Source organism: Eutrigla gurnardus (genome assembly GCF_963514095.1).
Source record: "Eutrigla gurnardus genome assembly, chromosome: 13".
Taxonomy (NCBI): Eukaryota; Metazoa; Chordata; class Actinopteri; order Perciformes; family Triglidae; genus Eutrigla; species Eutrigla gurnardus.
The window spans coordinates 5027435-5049256 of NC_139936.1; the positions used below are offsets into that span (position 1 = coordinate 5027435).

Consider the following 21822-nt stretch of genomic DNA (forward strand, 5'->3'; position numbering starts at 1 on the left):
GGTGATGCAAGTTAGTGAGTTTATCATGGAGAGGAAGATGGAGAGAAAAAGAGAAACGGAGAGATTTTGTCTGCAGCAGAAGGCTTCCAACGTGATCACTGTGCTTTACGAGGATCGTAGGGACATCCATCTGATTTTGTGTCTTATATCTTCAGGATGGCAATACAATATGAATGAATGTCTTCATACTTGATCGACGTTGTTCACGCACAGGAGTTTTAAGTTCTTAACCCAAACAGCAAGTCGAACGCTGAACCAAACCAAACTTTGCCAAACCAAATGGAAAATGAGCGGAGTTGTGGCCTGCTGACCTGTCGTCTACTCGGCTGTTAAAGGTCAAGCAAAGGTCAAACTAACTATGAAAAAAGATGACTGTCGGAGAGTTTAGGCCCTCCTGTTTGATAGGAAATCAAAAACATCATTTTTTAAATTTCTTTATCCTTACAGTAAGGATTATGAGACGACATACACTTCTACACTCGTGTGTGACTGTTCATGGTCTCGCTGTGTGTTCACATGGCTGGAAGGTCGATAGGAGGTGTGTGTGTGTGTTTGTATGTACATTAACTGCGTGTGAACCCGGACATAGACGCCACCAGTGACGGGGAGGCATGCCGACACAGCATAATCTCAGTGTACAGTATTTTTAAAATATTTTCCTATACTGTATCTCATGAGCACACGATGGTCCATCAAACAGGTCTGCTTCCCTCCCACGACGACGTAAGCGAGAGAGAGATTCACGCACGTTTTTTCTGCAATAATTGCTGATGTGCTTCTACAAACTGAGAGGGACCTAAACCCCCTCCCTACCGGTCACACTTTATTTAATGTCCTCCTCCCGATGCATGCAGTTCTTCCACTCAGAGTGTACAGAGTCGACCTGTAAAGACGGCCGAGAGACGGAGAGAGAGAGAGAGAGAGAGAGAGAGAGATTATAATATGAAATCAAAGTAGTGAGTATTTGGATGCAAATACAAATCTGTATTCTTCAATGTGAATAGGATCATGTCTGGCATGCATTGTTAAATAAACAACTAAATAGATTGGTTCTCCATGTTTCGCCTGTTTTTACTCCACCGGGATCTTTTCACCAATCAGAGGACAAAAAAAGAAAAAGAAGTGTGAGAAATGTCCATAAGTTATTGGACTGAACATACAGACGTCTGCACTCCTTTTAAGTGAGCTACAAACCGAGCCGTAGAGCTGTTGACCTCATCGTTGTGGAAATCATAAAACAGTAATGAGGCTCAATGAGGCTGAAGCTGTTCATGAGTGCGACAAGTGAAGCCTGGTCACTTTAACGCCTCCGAACTCAACAGCTGTGGTTGGAGGAATTATGATTTTTGGCGTTGTAAATTCATCCATAAAGCACATTTTAATCTTCATTTTAAGTGATCATGGATCTGGAATCAACGTTTACTGATATTTGAACATAAGGAGGGGCTACAGGCTTTATCACATCACTTGGAAAAGAGACAACCTGAACAGATGCCGCCTGCAGCTTTCATCATGCAGAATAAACTTTGAATAACAATTTATTTTTAATTTCAAAATCAATTCTGTAATCAGAAATACAATACAACAATGGGAGCTTGTTTTGCACCTAATTATTCACATTTTTGGGGGAAATTGAGAGGAAATGTTTGGAAAAGATTATATGATAGGTAGATTATATTTTCACATGTCCATATTCCTAAGGGCAGACAGTTTCCATCCTCCTTGGTTAGTCTTCTGGGACTCGGAAGAAGTTTGAAAATTAATAAAAAGATTTGCCTGTCAAGCTAGCTAGCTTACCAAGCAAAATCGCAACGAATGACGCAAGTGAACGCATGGTTTGAAAGGTTTTTAGTTGTTGTTGTTTTGAGCTCACTCTCACACTCATCACACACTCCCGTGTTTTGTACCTCAGGCGGGGTTCGAACCCGCATCGGCTGCGTCGGCAGCTGGCATCCTTAACCACTGGACCACCGACACGCAAAGAAGCAGAAAAAGAACTTGAGACTGAAGCTGCAGAAAATCCACCTTCATCAAGCTGCAGAGGAAGAACCGTAAAGACTGAAAGCTGATCTGGTGTTGTTTAATGCTGAATGTTGGTGAGGAGGTGTTCATCCAGGGAGCCATACAGCTAGAACCACCACTGTTTCAGACTTCTTACAAAGTGTATCATTCTGGATAAATACATGGAATGCTATGCAATACTTCTTGAGAACTTGAACTCTTTTGTGTAACTCTCTCTTCTTGTTTTTTAGGCCTCTTTGAAAAACATCATGTGCTTTGCTTTGACAAAGGCCTTAATGATTAAATCACTGAAAAAGCCTTTTTAAATAAACCACTAGCACCTCAGATTTTTTCCACACCTCTAAACTAATAAGGTCTCCACCTGAACCCGGGCTCGAAACCCAGGTAGATCTGATTGTAGGGGGACAGCGCTAACCACTACACCATCACAGTCAACCAGAAACTGCCTTGAAAAAAGTCATGAAATAAGTCATAGTGTAGTTTGTTGGAAAAAGTCATAATGTAGTTTGTCAAAAAAAAAGTCACCAAAGAGTCATAATATAGTTTGTCGAAAAGCATTAAGATGAAGCCAGTAAACATAGCGACAACACATTTAATACAGCTATGACATGCAAACTACAAGGCCGGCTGAACCAGTGTTCAAACCCAGCTAAAACCTGAACCCAGGCTCAAACCCATGTAGATCTGGTTGTAGGGTGACGGTGATAACCACTACACCATCACAGAGAACCTGGAGATCACTTGAAAAAAGTCACAAATAAAGTTTATAATATAGAATGTTGTTAATAGTCATGAAGTAAGTCATGTGTTTATGTCGGAAAAAAGTCACAGTTTTGTATGTCGAAAAACATTAACATGAAGCCAATTAACATGGCGACAACACATTTAATACGGCTGGCGGACCAGGGTTCAAACCCAGATAAAGCCCTAAGTGAGGGTCTGACCCAGGTTGATCTGATTGTAGGGAGACAGCACTAACCACTACACCATCACAGAGAACCTGGAAGTCATTTGAAGAAAGTCACAAAAAAAGTCATACCGGTAGTATAGTTTGTCGAAAAAAGTCATAAAAAAGTCATAGTATAGTTTGTCGAAAAAAGTCATAAAAAAGTCAAAGCATAGTTTGTTGAAAAAAAAGTCATTAAAAATGTCATAGTTTGTTGAAAAAAAGTCATTAAAAATGTCATAGTATAGTTTGCTGAAAAAAAAGTCATTAAAAATGTCATAGTTTGCTGAAAAAAAAGTCATTAAAAATGTCATAGTTTGTTGAAAAAAAGTCATTAAAAATGTCATAGTATAGTTTTCCGAAAAAAAAGTCATAAAAAAGTCATAGTATAGTTTGTCGAAAAAGGTCACAAAAAAGTCATAGTATAGTTTGTCGAAAAAAAGTAATAAAAAGTAATAGTTTAGTATGCCAAAAAAGTGACAAAAAGTAATATTATGGTATGTCGAAAAAAAGTCACTAAAAAAGTAATCATATAGTATGTCGAAAAAACATCACTAAAAAGTCATCGTTTAGTATGCCAAAAAAGTCACAAAAAAGTCATAATAGAGTATTTCGAAAAATGTCACAAAAAAATCATATCACGGTATGTTAAAAAAAAGTCATAAAAAAGTCATTAGTATAGTTTGTCGAAAAAAAATAATAAAAAAAGTCATAGTATAGTTTGTCGAAAAAAAAGTCATAAAAAAGTCATATTATGGTATGTCGAAAAAAGTCACTACATTTACATTTACATTTACATTTAGGTCATTTAGCAGACGCTTTTGTCCAAAGCGACTTACAATAAGTACATTTGTCAAAAATGTACTAAAAAGTCATTGTATAGTATGTCAGAAAAACATCACTAAAAAAGTTATTGTTTAGTATGCCAAAAAAGTCACAAAAAAAGGCATACCGGTAGTATAGTTTGTCGAAAAAAAGTCATAGCATAGTTTGTTGAAAAAAAGTCATTAAAAATGTCATAGTATAGTTTGTTGAAAAAATGTCATAGTATAGTATGTCGAAAAAAAAGTCATAAAAAGTCATCGTTTAGTATGCCAAAAAAGTCACAAAAAGTAATATTATGGTATGTCGAAAAAAGTCACTAAAAAGTCATGTATAGTATGTCGAAAAATGTCACAAAAATCATATAGTATGTTGAAAAAAGTCCTAAAGCACCTAATTATTCACATTTTTGGGGGGAAATTGAGAGGAAAAGATTATGTGACGGATATGAAAGGTAGATTATACTTTCAGACGTCCATATTCCTAAGGGCAGACAGGGAATCAGAAGAAGTTTGAAAATTAATTTAAAAAATTGCCTGTCAAGCTAGCTAGCTTGGTAAGCTCAACCCCTTAGGCTAGCATTGACTTACCTGTTTGCTGTTCCTTCCTTGTTGGTTGATGGTGGAAATTCCAAGTTGAAATTGACGGGAAATCGCAACGAACGACGCAAGTGAACGCATGGTTTGAAAGGTTTTTAGTTGTTGTTGTTTTGAGCTCACTCTCACACTCATCACACACTCCTGTGTTTCGTACCTCAGGCGGGGTTCGAACCCGCGTCGTCAGCGTCGGCAGCTGGCATCCTTAACCACTGGACCACCGACACGTGAAGAAGCAGAGAAAGAACTTGAGACTGAAGCTGCAGAAAATTCACCTTCATCAAGCTGCAGAACCGTAAAGACTGAAAGCTGATCTGGTGTTGTTTAATGCTGAATGTTGGTGAGGAGGTGTTCGTCCAGGGAGCCATACAGCTAGAACCTCCACTGTTTCAGACTTCTTACAAAAAAACATTAACAAACCTAAAAAGACATTGTTATTCAAAGTCCATTCTACAAGTGACAAGTTCAAAGCAGCATCTGTTCAGGTTGTCTTTGTCCAAGTAAGTGAAAAAGTCTCTAGCGGCTCACATTTTTTCAACACCTCTAAACTAATAAGATCTCCACCTGAACCTGGGGTCAAACTCAGGTAGATCTGGTTACAGGGTGACAGTGGTAACCACTACACCATCACAGAAAACTGGAAACTCATTTGAAAAAAGTCATGAAAAAAGTCATGAAAAAAGTCATAGTGGTTGTTGGAAAAAGTCACTAAAAAAATCATATTATAGTGTAAAAAACTCACTAAAAAAGTAATTAAAAAAGTCTGTAGTATGTTGAGACATTTGTCTCTTGTGATAAAATGATGCACTTTAATATTTGCTACACGTCCTCACCACTAGGTGTCCCAGTGAGACTGTGTAGAGTGAGAGAGAATACACTCTCTGTGCAGAAGAAGGTAGACAGAGGCATGAAGTGCAGTGATGTGTGTTGAGTACAGATGTGACTGAGAATAAAGCCAAGTTTGAGCTGTGACTGATTCACCAACTCAACAGGCATGTCCTCCACCTTAGAGGGGGAAGTAATTCATTTCCAGACTCATGTAGTCTGCAGGGACCTCGATGACAGGACAAGAATCTGACACTCAGAGAGTGCACATATAGAGTAAAACCTCCAGGGAGGTAAGAAAACCCCTCCCGTCCCCAAAATGCCCCCCGAGACACAAAGCAACACCACTCAGTTATTCACTGGGCCTGTAGTCAACTCCGAGGTAGCAACAACCACATCTACCTCCACATGTTGACATCCAATCATGAAGGAAAGCCAAACTACATATTATTAGAATACCAAACCAATACCAAAACGCAATAAAGCAGTTTCTAGATCAGTTTCTAGAAGAAAAATTAAAGAAACTTCTCCATGCAACAGCAGATGTAAACAGGATGTTCAGCCTCGTTATTAAACCTCAACACCAGCCAAATCAAACGTGCAGGATATTAAACTTTTCAAGCTTTGTTACGTCATAAAACATTTAATAGCCTACTTGGCTCATTTATTTATTTTTACAGGGATTTCCTTTTTATTTCACATATATTCTCGCCTCCTTGTTGTGGCCCATGTGGTATCATTATAACCTTCCAGTCTGGCCTGTGAGCCACTATCAAGACGGTGCGAGGGGGAGGTCAGCTGCGGTGCGTCAGCCTCAGTTCACACTGCGCACGTGGAAGGGTACGTCCTGTACCGGAGAGAACGCGCACGTGCACTCTTCCTTCTCGCTCTTACGTCACACGCAGACTCTCCAAAAATAAAACAACAAACTTCAGCGTTGCCCGTTATCGCGTCGACATCAACATGACCCAGATACGCCGTGCACTTTTGAACTCTCGCCCTTTTGTGAGAAGGGAAGCAGCAGCGGAGGAGGCGCCTCCTCCTCCTCCTCTTCCCGGGAAATGTTTACCGCTCTGCTGCTGAAGGAGGAGCTGGAGGACGGCCGCGCGCTTCCTCTACGCGTCCGGACAAGTCGTCGCCTTTTTCTTTTTTTCTTTTTTTGTGTGTTTTTCCTGGAAATTTAGATGTTCTGCCAAACGAATCGAGAAAAAAAGGTGGAGGCGGGGTTCCGATTACGGGACAGTGTTATAGGGTTTATAGAGCATCTGTTGGACTCAAATATGGACTTTGTGTTATGACTCCTGCAGCCTTCCTCAACTTCTCCTTCCTGTTTGTTCCCCATATCTTGGGCGTAATGTGAATAAAGGCATAAATGCTTTTAGGCATGTGAGTCACTGCTGCATTGCAGGCAGGATGTAGCCTCAGTTTAATTTCACAGTTGTTTAAAATAGGTGTGGCGCTGGGAAATCTCCAGTTTCATCTAACATATACATCATGAAGTAGATTTGAGGGGTGGGGGTACTCAGAGGCTGGACAAAAGTGCAGAAAAACAGCTCTTTGTGGGGGTGTCACTCTGTCTGAGTCACTGTATTCTGGTGTAAACAGCCCCAGAGAAGAACATGTATCCAAATAGAGTCGACACAGATCAAGCCAGGGAAACATTGTTCAGGGGCAGCGTTGCTCAATCCCAGCAACCCCCAAAGCTCAGTGTGATTTTCTAGGAATTGTACCCACGGATGAACCACCCACCCCCTTTTTTTTCTCTTTTTCTTTGAAAGCTGGGAGTCTTGTTACACTCTCAAGTAGACCGGCCGGCTACACTATAGTTTCTCTTGCAGGGATTAGATACACAGAGTGTGTATGTATGGGAAGCATATCTGTTACAAGAATGTGACGCACAAAACAAACAACGAAACTTGTCAACATGTGACTTTATTTGCAGCAGACACAAAGGAATGTGGTCATGACTGGCCGAAACCACATTCTCCACCAGCAGATATGATGGGTATAAACAGGTCAACGCTTCGTAATTGTGATGAATGTCAGTATATATAATGTTGTTGCATTCATGCTTGTTGTTAATACACATAATATGGATGTGGACAACTTCTGTGTGAGAGAAAAGGAGGAAAGGCATCCCAATAATACCAGCTGACTGCTTCAAGGTTAACAGTACATAATATTATTTTACATTCAATTTCCTCACATCAGCTTCTCTTGTTAAAAATGCCATCACATCTGTTTCTCCCATCTCTTCCAAGAAACTCTAAAACCATTAAACACCGACGGTAAAACCCGACCTCAAGGCACTGAATGGTCCAAGTGTGTGAGCTCGGAGGGCAGTTGAGGACTGCACTAATTTAGGACCGGACCACAGTCCACGGCTATAACATTACAACCCACCGGGAGCTGCAGTTGGATCACACCTATCAGACAATTAAACACCTCTTTGTCACATAAAAAGTGTATTTATGCCTAATAAGTAGAAGTTACGCAAGCATAATCTGTCATCAACCTTTACCACACAATAGTAACCTAAAAAGCAACCTGAGATTATGATACCAAAAACTATAAGGAGTCTATAAGGAGTCACACTAGTCTTAGAATTAAATGATTAATAATTAATCCCAATAAACTTGTAACCTTAGAGCCTGCAACTGTTTAAAGCACAAGCTGGTGTAACAGCTGCATCGTTGTAGCCTCTTCTCTTAAACTGCTTACGTGGTTTTGACCTTCACTGATTGATAACGGAGGCGCAAATGGCTCTGCAGTTGTAGGCGGGACATCCAGCAACAGCAGCGACCAATGGCTTCTTTACGGGACAAACGTCGGCCTGCAGTCTCTTTACATGCGAATCATCGATGTGACGTTCAATGCATCGCGTTTCTCTTCGTGTATAAATGTAAACAAGTGATGCATGACCTGTACGCGTGACCTTTAGCAAATCTTTAAGTCTGTTTGTTCCTCGGTTTGTCCATTTCATGCATCTCAATAACATCTCTCTGTCTCTCTCTCTCTCTCTCTCTCTCTCTCTCTCTCTCTCTCTCTCTCTCTCCCTCTCTCTCTCTCTCTCTCTCTCTCTCTCTCTCTCTCTCTCTCTCTCTCTCTCTCTCTCTCTCTCTGGGGGCGTGCCATGGTCGTCTCAGCTAACCCCTGTTGTAATGTTGCGTTCAAGTGCCTCTTCAAAGCCGAAATATTAGTTGTGTTTTGTGACAGAAATTTATTAAAATTGTATTATATTATATTTTTAGTTGCTGGATGGGACACGTGTGTTTATAATTGTCGATGTATTTACATTTTTTTACGATTATTTGTAATTGTGTGTTTTATATAGACGTGTTCCTACACGCGATTATAGCTGAGACTTCAAATTTACCGGATTCCCATATTCCCCAGGCACCTGAAGCACCTGAACGCAACACCGGTGTGGCCCTGCCCCCTTTGCACGAATGCCCAGCCCGTGATTGGCCGAGGGTCCCGTCACTCACTCCCCGTGAATGGACAATTCCAAATAAAAGAGTCATGCCTCCTGCCGACCAATCAGCGCGCCGCGTTGCGATGACACCGTGGGATTCCGCGAAATTGTTTCTTGGAGTTGAGAGAGAAGTGCGGCTCGCAGTAAAATAGGACAAGTTGACGCATGTGTGTTGGCGGGGGGGAGAGGGAGCGCGCAGACAGGCGGAATAAACGCAGACAGCACAGCGGAGCCGTCGGTCAACGGTGTGTTTTAATCGACCCGACATCGAGGAACGAGAAACAACAAAAGGAGGATCCAGAAGGAGAGAGGAAGAGGTTGGAAGTGCTTCTTTTCCCTGTGGGGTGTTTACTTCTCCGCCCTGCGACCTCAACAAGAACACGCATCCGTTGCGGAATAGTCACATTGGAGCCGACACGTGTGGATGCTCTCACCGCATGTATCCTCGGATGACTGCAGCCTGACTTCTTTATTGTATCCACATCGGCGGCATCCGGGCTACATTGTTTCTTTCCCTCCGGCCGGATCCGCTGTAGTGATGTCAGAGGTGGACGTCTCTGCAGACTGTGACCCCAGCCGACCACCGGGGCGGACAGAGGACACGCTCAAAGAGAACCAGGAGAACAGGACTTTACTGATGGTGGCCATGATCCTGTTGGACTTGAACAAATGCAGCCCGGGCGCGATCGGCCCCGCGGACAGCACGTGTCTCGCGGGCAGCGACGCCGGCGCGCAGGAGAGGAGTTGCCGGTTGAACGCCGGGGACAGCCGGAGCTCGGCTGCGCCCAAACAGACGCGCGGCAAGAAGGCGGCGGCGGCGGCGGCGGCGGCGGCGGCGAGGACGGTGAGACAGCAGGAGTCTCCCGAGAAGAGACACTGTTGTCCGTTCACCGGCTGCGGGAAGATGTACGGCAAGTCGTCCCACCTCAAAGCGCACCTCAGGGTGCACACCGGTAAGTGGAGGCTCCGCCGGGTTATGATGACAATACAAATCTGTCGACGGCAGCGGAACCGCTCTGCGTCACTTGTGCCATCATATTTTATTTATTACTCCAGACGTTGACCCCCACTGTTAAAACTATATGAATAACTTAAAGTGAACAATATAAAATATGAAAATATGAATATGAACAATCACCCGGTGACGTTGCTGCCCCCCCACTCTGTGTCTGACTTGACATGAGGAGGGGAGGACACCACATGTTCCTGCAAATGAATAACACTTTATAGGAAAGTTAGTCCCGTGAATTGGCCCCCAGCTTGGGGGTGTGACAGGCCCGGCCCATAACGGGGCCACAGGCTGAGTGGGGAGGAGAGGAGGGGGGGAGGTTTGTGTGTCACTCACGGATGAATACGAGCTAAGAACACCGCGTGCCGCCACCCATATTTGTTATAGACGCCAGATTGTTGAGGTGATAAATCATCCTCCTGTTTTTCCCTTGAAATGATGCCTCTAATGATTGTGTCTGTTATGAGTCTGGTGTTATCTTACATCTGTTTTTCTTGTTTAAATGCAACACACACACACACACACACACACACACACACACGCACACACACGCACACACACACACACACACACACACACACACACACACACACTGTGCCGGTGTAATACATCTTGGCTGCTCCACATGCAGGTCACTGCGACACTGTTGCCTCCTCATGTTCTTGTCCGTAGATAACCCTCCCTGCACCACCGTTTCCTCATACGTCATCCTCCTCCACTCCCCTCGTGTCGGCCTGTAAACAAGGGCAGACATGTGGTTCAGTGGAGCACGTGTTGGGAGGAGGAGGAGGAGGAGGAGGGTGGCCATGTTTTTTTTTTTTTTTTTCTTATCATAACCAATTTCTAAATCAATATGTTCTGTTAAGTTTGTTCCTAGAATATGTTTATTCAGGCTTATCCAACATGTTGCCTGTACTCTGTACCTCCTCCTCCTCTTCCTCCTCCTCCTCCTCCCCTTTGATTTACACTGAGTGTGCCTGTATGGCCCTTTTTTTTAATTTATTACCCACCTCCCTCTTTGAATGGCTTAGAATCAAAATTATGGTTTGTAATTAAAATGCAAATGTGGTTTGTTTGAAGGCGTGAATACAGTTACAAGTCATTTTTCATTCACATCTTCTTAAAAGACCCCACTGTAAAACACATTTAAATGCATTAACATTTAAAGAAAAAATAATGATTGATTTTATAATAATTATAATTCTTTTACACACATAGCAGTGGGGTTTGTGGGTCCCCAAACATCAAGGAAGAGAAGCCAATATCAGCAAACCTCAGGGGGTTGGAGTTGGAAATGAATGCATGTAAAGGTATTGATCCAACCTGTCTGTGTGTCCTCAGGTGAGCGGCCCTTCGAGTGTACCTGGTCGGGCTGCGGCAAGAAGTTCTCCAGATCGGACGAGCTGACGCGCCACTACCGCACGCACACGGGCGAGAAGCGCTTCAACTGCCCCATGTGTGACAAGTGCTTCATCAGGAGCGACCACCTGACTAAACATGCCCGGCGACACGCAGGCTTCCATCCCAGCATGCTCCAGGGCGCCGGCGCGGCCAAGAGACGCCGCTGCTCCGTGTCCCTGTCCTCGTCTGACTCTGGAGACCAAAGCCCTGTGGGGGTGTGAGACACACACATTACTGTACATACAGTACACACACAAGTGTAGACACGCCCATAATGTGTGTGTGGCGTCTACACAAATAACGTCCATCCAATCAACTCAAACCAGCCAGACCGCTATTTAAAAGGGTTTTTCTACGCATGCATCAGCAAAAACGACTGTAATCAAACTAACACTAGAGCCCTCTTCTTCTTCCCCCGAGGTGATCGGTATGTATCCGCGGTTATTCCTGGTCCCAGAGGTTCTAGTTGCTTTTTTTCTCTCCATTATTTTTGACTTTGCGTTGTTTTTCTGTGGAGGAATCTGAAATCAAAGAGGCATTCATGTACATATAATTTTCATTAACACCACGTGTGTTTACTTTCCGTCACAGACACAGAAAACAAATCATTCAGAGGTTGCTAGTAGGGGAAGACGTTTCCTATGGTTTCACATATACACTCATACTTGTACAGTTACTCTCCAGACCAGGACAAAGCGAATGTAGAGTATATAGCAGTATTATCATGTAAATAGATCTCAGATGGATGATGAACTCCGTATACTGTGGTTATTAGAGAGTAATAAGACAAAGCTATAATATAGAGACAGCTTGCGTATTTAATTTCATATATTTGGCTATGAACTCGGAAAATGAGGTGTACTGTGAGCTTGTAGGTATAGTCGTACAGTTTTCCTGTGTTGAAACGTAAGTGATGAAGTTGCAGTTATAAATAACCATAAGACACAAGCTAACCGAATGATGGGGAAAATACATTTCAACATTCGTGTTGCTTTTTTTTTCAGGCTCATCTACAGTGCAGCCGTGAACACAACAGGGTAAACGCTTTTAAAAAGGCAAAAAAAAAGTTACTTTTCCACTTGCAGTTGAGAGACTTTTCGGTGTTCGAGCTCAGTTTAAACACGGAGGTCTGTGCCTTTTTCAAGGGTTTTGTAGCAGAGAGGAATTTGTACATTTTCAACCTACGGAAATACTACCTAAATGAACATTGTCCGATACTTTAACGTCGATATTCAATAATTCTTTGAGTATCGCCCGACCGTCCTTTACGCCAACAGTGCCAGTTGCTGTACATTGAAACTAACTTTGATTACTCTGTATCTGGACTGCATTTTTATCAGGGAATAATATGACGCGTGGTCATTTGACTCATTGTTAGACCCCCCCCTGGTGGTGACATGGAAGCACAACATTTTTCACAACAGAAGTCATAAAAACCGTTTGATTTTTTTTCCGTCCTAACCGTTTGGAGGCAGGCTCTGTTGATTAGTTTGATTGTGAATCAATGAATTCCATGTTGCATGTTTGTATGCATTTGTTTGGTACAATGTATTTTTTATTTGTCTGGTAATCTTTTATAATATTACTAAGAGAGGTCTTATTCATCCACTACAGGAGCTAGAAACATTGTTGTCATTATTATTGTTATTATTATTTTTATATACTTACTACACAATAAATCAAAACCAGGGAAAGTGAGGTTAATCTTGTAGGACATCAACTACAAACACAAAGTGAAATGCTGTTTTTTCTTTTCTGGCATTAAGACAACTGTGATTAGATGTTGGTGCCTTTCAGGTTGAAGCCCTTAACTTCTGATGCTACTGTACTGTAATCAGGGACTGTCAACGCAGTCCCAAATGTTGTCGCAATATACATGGCTGTGTAATAATAATTACTGCTCAAAAAGTTTTAACATTAAAATTATTTTTCTTTCTAAAACATCTGCTCATTATTTCCGTCCCATCTCTCACACACCTTTTAATAAAACAGAGGGAAACAGGGAGCTGCGTTAGCTTTGTGTTTATTTGTCGTTTTCATACACGGCACGTAACAATAACATTGTTAAATACTGTAATGGAAGTGTTTACATTACAAGAAACTCATTTTAAAAAGGAAAACCAAAGATCATCACTTGTGTTTAAAAGTTAAAAAAAGAAAAGAAAAAAGCAGAACTTCATATATAGCAAATGCTCTTCAAATCAACTAAATGATCAAGACGGCAATAAATACACATTTTAAATTTCTCTGTACTTAAGGCATACGCTAATTGCAAATTATCAACTGATTTAAGGGAGAGGGTCGTAAATGAAGATAGTTAGTGCTCCAAGTCAATGACCCTCGTTACAATTCCAAAACTATTTCCAACCCATTAGATAAAAGAGACAGAAAGCTATGTCATTCTTTATGTTGGCATTGTGTGTGTGTGTGTGTGTGTGTGAGAAAGACGAGAGGGTAAAGCTTTCTGCTGTCTGAACCTGCTCGAAACAGGAAATGGGGAAGGAAGTATTGATGTCCAGTGATTAAGAAAAGATTCATCGCACAGCAGTGCGTGTGCTGAAAAATCTATCCCGAGGCCCCCCAATGTCCCTCCGGCCTTGATAATACATCACTCACGTGAGCGTCATGTGTTACGGGGTCGTTGCACCGATATGTAATCTTCCCTTTTGACACAGTTCATTTCAGATAAGACACTGTCACTGCTATGCAGGAAAGAGAACACAGATATGGGCCCAAAAGATAAAACAAATCATAAACAAATGTGCAAATTCAAAAAATGATACAAGTCAAGCTAGTGCCACAACGGTAGCATGTGCACGATCGAAATCGGGGGGTGGAAAAAAAAAGCCACTTCCTTATTATTTTCCATTCAGTTAATCAATCCGGTGCTCTTCATGCAATTTGTCCCTCAGCCATTCACGTTCATACATTCATCCCTTAACTGTGTATTGGAAAGAAAGCATGGGGGGTGGTGTGAATGAGCGGCTTGGCCTGTGCTACATAATAACAACCCTGTACAGTAGAATGAACAGAGAGACAGATATCCTCTACCAAGGGATACCAAGACCAGTCCACGCTTCTAAAATACCCCCACGTCAACACATACAATCAGACTTATCCCCCCTTCAGGTTTACAAAAGTAAGCATTTCAAATAAAAACATGAACAAAATAAAAAAAAGAAATCTAGAAAAATGCAACCCAGAATTCAGGAAGGTAAAGCAGTAGAGTCAGCAGGTATTTTATGGTTCTTCGGGGGGAAAAGGGAATTCTCTTCATAGCATCTATTGACCTTGTGTTTTCTGTCCGTCAGTGTGTTACATCGCGTTCACCAGGAGAAGGGCTCTCAAACACAAGTGCACGTCCTACCACAGGAGGAAACCACCACTTTTTAAATACATATTTAATATTGTCAAATGTGTTCCTTCTCCTAGCTGTGTTAATTGGATTATTTCTCATTGTCGTTATCATCAAAGCACTTGTCTGTCATTACAATGCTCTACCAATGCTTCACTGTCACCACTGTGGCGACGGAGGTAACTCACAGCAGATGAAGATTGGGGGTTATATTGTGTGGGAACGGGGGGGGGGAGGTCGGAGGGTCAGACGGGTGGGGGTTACTGTATTTGACAGGTGGTGGAGGAGGTTGCCTGGCAGCACATGCAGGTGGGGTTGACGGATTTGGGCGGGATCAGATCCAGGTCCTCGTCGTCCGGGATCTCGTCTAGGCGGTAACCATCTTTCAGCAGCTGGATGTTCAGGTCCTGGTTGATTTGCTGGAGAAGGGAGGGTAGGCAGAGGAGGGGGATGAGTTTGTGCAGTGTGTTACCACGGCAACCAGTTACCCCTACCTGTCGCTGTAATAACCAGCTTGTCAAGATGAATAAAAACAGGGAGTGTTGGGCTAACAAACACATCTTTCCTGTGATCAGATTTAGACAATGAACAAATCTAAAAAAAATTGAGACTTAAGCTGAGCAAAATTCACGGTGGTTGCCATGGCAAACTGAGTTAGGGCACTTTCACAGATGGCTGTCAGGATCATCACTTGGAGCTTTGTCATGAACGTCATGACTACTAATGTTCTGCTGTGATGTTTTTTTGTTTTTTTAAGCAAACTAGTACCTTTGTTTGCATACAAAACAGCAGCAGGAAACCCCAGCATCTACTTTTATGTATTAACTGTCTAGACGACTGAAGATGACCTGTTGGCCTGCCAGTGATGTTGTCAAGACCACCACCTAATCCGAGACCAACTCAAGACCAAGACCGCTGGCACTCCTTAAATTGATCCCAAAGATCCACATTCCCAGAACAACACCAACATGAAACAAATTAACTTTTATTGCAATTTATACTGCATATGTGTATAATTAAACCAGGAAAATGTCTTGATAAATAACCAAAAATGCATCACAGAGATTCATTTGATGTTCTTTGTTTTCTAGGAGGAAACCCCTTTCATGATGTTGACAAATAAATCAGACCATGCACAGCCATCCCGTGACATCCCTGCAGTTGTGGTCCTTTTTTTTCAGATCCCAAGATTAGACCTTGAGAAAGTGGTCTTGAGACCGGTGTCTAGACCCATGATCTCAAGTACTACAACACAGTGTATCACAACCTGCTATTGTTGGCTAAGAAAGAGGAGGCAACGGCGAAACTGGGTTACAACATTTCTGACAACATGGCAGACTTAATGTTATATTGTCCATATAATATACAATATATTCAATATGTACAACAAGGACTTGTCAGAGCCAGAACACTGATGAAGAGGGTTGGAACGGTGCGTCTGTGATTTTCACTTAAATTGGCGGCGGCTTGAAAAAACGGATTTTCAGGAGCAGACACCTGGGAGATGACATTTCATTTTGTTTCTGGCTTTTGTGTCTCATGCACATTTCTGTGCAGGTGCGTCAGTGATATAATGATGTGCTTGTAGCGAGCGACACGCCTACAGAATTAACATGGAAGAGCATGATGGATATAAATGGGTTTGCTTTGAGGCTGGCTTATAAAAAGGCTTGGCTCTTGGCCTCTTGACAATCATGGGAAATGTAGAGAAGGAGGCAGTGGGAAGGGGAGTTAATGAGGGAGTAAAAGTGAGGTAAAGAAGCAGATATTTTGTTCTATCACACATCTCACCTCAGCAGAGGAGTATCCCGACGATGAGTATCTGGACATGTCGAAATCATCGTCGCTGAAACAGACAAAAAAACAACAAGTCAGCTTAAAATGTTGGTGTTTATGTGGCAAGAAGTGTATTTATGTGTTTGTTTACCTGTCTGTGTCTAGGGCCACCAAGGGCTTCTCATCTGGGCTCTGGTCTAAAGAGGAATAGCCTTTATTTGGCACTACCAACCTGCAGGGAGGGAACAGACAGGAATGATCAGAGAAGCAGAGAAAAAAAAAAAGGGTTCAACACAATGCGTCTGGAAAAAAGGTGGAGGAGGTAAAAGTTGTTTGGCAAACAGGAGGAGGTGAGTAAGACTGGCATAGAGGCTGAAAGAACAGCAAGGCGGCCCGGAGGCGACATCGCAGCTGTTACTACAGAAACAACAGAAGCATGAAAGAGGTCTCATTTGTAACTCTGACATCTTACAAACCCTCAATCAATAAAACCCCTGCCAGCCTCTCTGACAGAATAAAAAGCCATCGTGTCCAGCTCAGGAAAACAGACTTCTGATCTTACACATATAATCTGCAGCACACACGAAGACATAAACCAAACAGACAAAAGAAATGCTGGAATCTAAATAGACTTTTGTACGTTGCTACTCAAAATACATCATTAAATATCAGTAGCTAATCAAAACAGTGCAATATCACACCAGAATAAGGACTTAAACTGAGTGAACAAAAAACTTTAAATTGTATCTCATTTTCTGCCCTAAGGCGAGAACACAGCGCTCACTTCTCACCGTGTTCTGGCCATGACGTTGTTCTTTTTGGGCTGCTGGTTGACTGGACTCCCGACAGCGTTGCCATTCTTCAACGAGCCCTTCCGAGCCAGCTCTCTCTGTTTCTCTGCACGGGAGACACACACAGCAAAACACACACAAACACACACGTTTACAAATGGAGTCGCCGTCTTACAAGACACCTTCACTTACTTGTCGTAAAAGGATTCCTTAATAAATCAAAGCACTGATGTAAAACAGATGGAAGTCTACTCAGGTTGTGATTTATTAAAAATAAAAGTTTCCAGATTGGACAAGAAGAAATGAGCACAAACACTCAACAGGAAGTGTGCGGATCAGGCCAAAGGGAAGTAGCCTGAATTCTAGTCGACTGTGCAATCTCTTCTTAGTGATCATGATGACAAACGACGGGGCGTTGCAGCACAGCACAAGATACGACATCCGGGCGGATCTGCTTCTGTTCACCGGAGAGATTTTCCTCAGTAGTAAGCTGACCGGGAAGTGATGAACTCTGCTGCTGGGCCCCGAGGGCTTGTCCAATTTATGTAATACAATAGAAAATCCACAAAGCATGAGACGTTGCGTTCAGAAACGACTCCCCTTTTCTGATTCTCGCCACAGACTATGACAAATATCTGCACCAATGCTATTAGTCAACTCTGAGTCAACAGAGTACAATACCTCGGTGACACTAGAAAATGTTGTATTTAATTCATATCGCTCCACCGGTTAATGGCATTACATTTTTAATCCACAAAAGGAGTTTCAAAGCCCATCAAATTTAGATGAGACCATTTGCCAAGCATTCATAATTAAGGAAATTTGCTCAGATTGTATTTCATAGAGAGGAGGAAATTTCACAACGGTGTTCACGTGTCGTAAAAAGACAACTTTAAGCATCATCGTGGACTCGCTATCACCACAGTATGAAATGAGCTACAGCAGCTGACATAAATAAGGACCGTTCTCATGCATGTATGTCACTCCTTCTGAATATTCTCCGTTCTTCAAGGCTTTGGCTGAGAACGTACATAAGTAGGAGTAAAAAAAAGGAATGAAAGAAAGAGGCGCTGCTGCTCACCACTGGACTCTGTCCAAGGTGCTGAAATGAGCCTTCAAGGACTGTGGCTTTTTTCACGAGAGATTCAAATTCCCCAAAATAAAACAGGCATGGTAGTGAATGTTATACCACGTATATCCATCAGTTAACCAAACACCAATGTGGATGAGAGCTGAAACAATTAGTCTAGTATTAATTTATTAGAGAAGAGTGATAATTTGATCATGATATAAGTTACTTTTCAAGCAAAAATGCCAAACATTTGATAATTCCAGCTTCTAAAATGCAAAGATTTCGTTTTTTTCTGTTTAAAATGGGTGTAAATTGAATACTTGTTTGGCTGCTGTTCAGAAACACAGCAATTGAGAGCAATTTGAGGGCATCACCGTGGGCTCCGGGAACTCATGACAGGCACTTTTCATCCTAAAAGGTGTAGATACAGTATCTTCCAACCTTCAATTTAGCAGCCTAATAGGGATGATTAAACCACAACATGTTATTCTTTTGATAGGAAGGTTCTGAATAATCCATCCTCACTCTACAGATGTCTTCACCCCGGGAAGTAAAAATGCTGCAACACAGCCTCTTTCTCGTCAGGAGACGATGCTGCATCTTCACATAACAGCCGGCTACGTTCTAAATATACGGTGGATTCCCAAACATGTCGATTCCCACAGCCAGACACTCCCAACAAATACCAGTTGTTAACTCACCTATTTTCATCTGCAGGGGTGAGGGCTTGTAGTTGATGGTGACAGGTTCCCCCTCTCTAGTATCTGAGTCCGCCTCTGAAGCCGTGGACGAGGCCGGATCCTGGAGACAACAGGAGAACGGCATGGATAGAAAGATGAGCAGAAATGGGCATTACTGAGGAACTAATGAATAATTAACATATTTTTTTTTTGTAATGCATAATATATCCTACCATGCCCAGACCATGTGAATAACACAGTTCATGAATAGATAAAATATGTGTAGAAGAACCTGAGAATGTACAAAACGATCGCTGGTTGCAAAACTATTGAGAAAACTGTAAAATAGGCAATAGGCTGATTAGGTAGAGCTTGAACTGTGATATTACACTTTCTAATTTTACTACAGTTTAAATGAATGAAAAAATAATTAAGTTATAAGTGATCCTTGATTTGTTCAGGTTGCTCCAGGACTCCTAAAAATTCACATCTACAATCCACAGGATAATTTAAGCACCAAAAAAAAAGAAAAAAAGACTTTATCAATCAGTGGTCACGTGACGCACAGGGATGAATGGACCTGTGGGGACGCCACATGTCAGACTTTGGTTCTATAGTCTGGCTCTCTCTCGGCCGTGGACAGGAGGCCGCCCTTCAGGCTGCAGTAACCCTGGGCCCCGCTACGGGCCACGGAGCGCACCGCCACACCATTTACACTGATTTCTATATATATATATATAAACACATATTGGGTGAATTGAAGAATTAAAGAGCGCTCACTGACCGCGTCAAGGCGACGCAAGCGGCGTCCAGCCGGAGCGACTTGATGCTCGGATGCTGAGGCTGTAGCAGCAGCAGCGATGGGGATGGGATGCTTGTTTTCGCCAGACATGACGGATGCTGCTCACTACGCAGCAGACCGGACGCTGCTCGCGTTACACAGCGAAACGAAAAACGTCTGGTCCGCGAGAGAATAAATCATCCTCTGACGCGTCACTCTTTGATTTTATTATTTTTAGTGTCTACTCGAAAAATAAATACAACTTGGCAAAAAAATGCTAAACGCTCCAGCAGCCAATAATAACGCATGGCAGGTGATGGAGCATGTCGCTGTGAATGGAAGGCCGGAACACACCAACACACATGCAGGAATAACAACTAAACTAGGGAACGACCCGAGATCGATGATGTGAAACTCAAACAGCCCGGGGATCGGGACTTACCAGCGGTTGCATCTCAGCCTGCATCTCCGCCTCCTGCACGGCGCTCGGCACCTGAAATCTATCTATTTCTTCCATCATGTTGGCAGCGGCGCCTCCCTCTGTCTCTGCCCGTCTCCTGGTAACTCGAGCTGGGGTGGGTTTGGGCTGCTCGCGGCGGACGAGTGATCTCAGATTTGTAACGATCTCTGTAGTTCTCCGGTGGCGAGCTTCATCCCAGCAGGCAGTGGGCTATGTCGACGGTGGTGTGACCAGTTGGGTGACTCCACCACCACCACCACCCACTTCCGGGTAGGGTATCCCAAGCTAGGGTTCGGGGGCCGTGGAGGGGCCTTTGAAAGAGGACCATTGTGGTCCCAGGCAATGTGAGGGATACACAGTGTTGGGAGTAGTAGCCCAACTCAGTACATTTACTTCAGTACTTTAAAATTCTGAGTCACTTAGGCTTCTTCTACTTTACTGCATCAGACAAATATTTCCCATAATTTATTCATTTATTAGTTAATTAACTTAACAAATAAACAATGCATCAACATCACATTTTATTAACTCTTTTAAAGCTACTCAGTCTTTTACCACCTGTATCATTTAAAATTATGGAAATTATAATAAAATAATGTTTTTTTTTCTGAAATTGATCATTCTGCAGAATGAGTATGTTTGCTTTAAAGTGCAAATGACTTAAACAGTAGTCATCTTCTGTATGGTGACGTATTCCTGAGTGAAACACGATGGGCAGACAATTTGATTGGATCGTTTAAAAGATGAGCTCAGGTCCGTCTCTGGCTCTATGCATTGCCAAAGCTGCAGATTCATTGTTGGATATCTGTCATATTATCATTTGAAATGAGGTAGTAACCACTGACAAGCACACGTCATGTTGTGTGGTGTTTGCCTGTAGTTTACATTAGCCATCTTTGAGTTTACCGTGCCACTTAGCAGGGGCTGTATGGATGGACCATGAGACCAGCCCATCAAGAGGAGATCGTTGGGAATCCAGCCAGCACAGACCCCAGCGCTGAGAGTCACAGCAGGCTGGTGGAGTGCTGGGTCTAACCTGCGTTATGGCAGCAAGTTTGCTGATCCGGCAGAGAATCAGCGCCGTCCACCGGGATCAGACCCCTGGTAATGGGGTTGCACTGGCTGGATTGGAGCTTACATCTGGGAGTTCGCCTCAGGGAGCTGCTGCAAACTCTATACCCAGCGATGCAGCCTTCTGGTGGCAGTGGGGAGGATGAGGCGAGATGGAGAGTCATTTTCTGCTTTCTGCCACTTGGGATTAAAGCTAATAGACAAACTATCAAGTGCACAGTGCACACTGGACCAGAATAATCTGGAGGTATAATACACATTAGTAGGACATCACAACGAGTAAACACAACACAAAAGTTGAAAGCAAAAATAATGTATTGACTAGAGCTGTTTCCAAGTCCACGATTAAATTTTACTTTTGGATTCACAATGTCTTTAGCACTGATGGCTATCCAATCTTAAGACGATTCATGATTCAGGAGTCATGATTTGTAAAGATCAAAAGATAATTTGTTTCATGTGCCCGTAAACTGCTTCTTCTTTAAAAAAAACCCCACAATCTACAACGTAACAAGCATTTTTTTTTAACTTATCACATGAATGGTGTCATTTAAATAATTTATCTGATATGTAATAACAATAACTTCACCAGGTAATTGGGGAAAACTGTTAAACAAGAAAAAGATCCACTAGATGGCAGGAGAACAACAGCTTGAGTTTCTCAGTGTTTAAGAGATGCACCTGAATGCACCACACTGGCAGTAACAACAATGTAAACAAACATTCGGCTGAAATGGCCA

At 42.5% G+C, this 21822-nt stretch overlaps 2 protein-coding genes across 2 annotated transcripts; one reads left to right on the forward strand and one right to left on the reverse strand.

Annotated features, from left to right (window-relative positions):
- The first annotated feature begins 8471 nt into the window (after positions 1-8471).
- klf9 (Kruppel like factor 9) lies at positions 8472-11690 on the forward strand. Its single transcript, XM_084024700.1, has 2 exons — positions 8472-9639; positions 11037-11690. Exons 1-2 carry the CDS (start codon positions 9111-9113, stop codon positions 11315-11317), a joined length of 810 nt encoding a protein of 269 aa, XP_083880826.1. The 5' UTR covers positions 8472-9110; the 3' UTR covers positions 11318-11690.
- A 1406-nt stretch (positions 11691-13096) lies between these two features.
- Positions 13097-20264, reverse strand: fam219ab (family with sequence similarity 219 member Ab). Its single transcript, XM_084024701.1, has 6 exons — positions 19994-20264; positions 18792-18891; positions 17019-17124; positions 16379-16459; positions 16243-16297; positions 13097-14870 (listed from the first exon to the last, which is right to left on the reverse strand). The coding sequence occupies exons 1-6, from the start codon at positions 20069-20071 to the stop codon at positions 14712-14714; spliced, it is 579 nt and encodes a 192-aa protein (XP_083880827.1). The 5' UTR covers positions 20072-20264; the 3' UTR covers positions 13097-14711.
- Positions 20265-21822: the final 1558 nt, after the last annotated feature.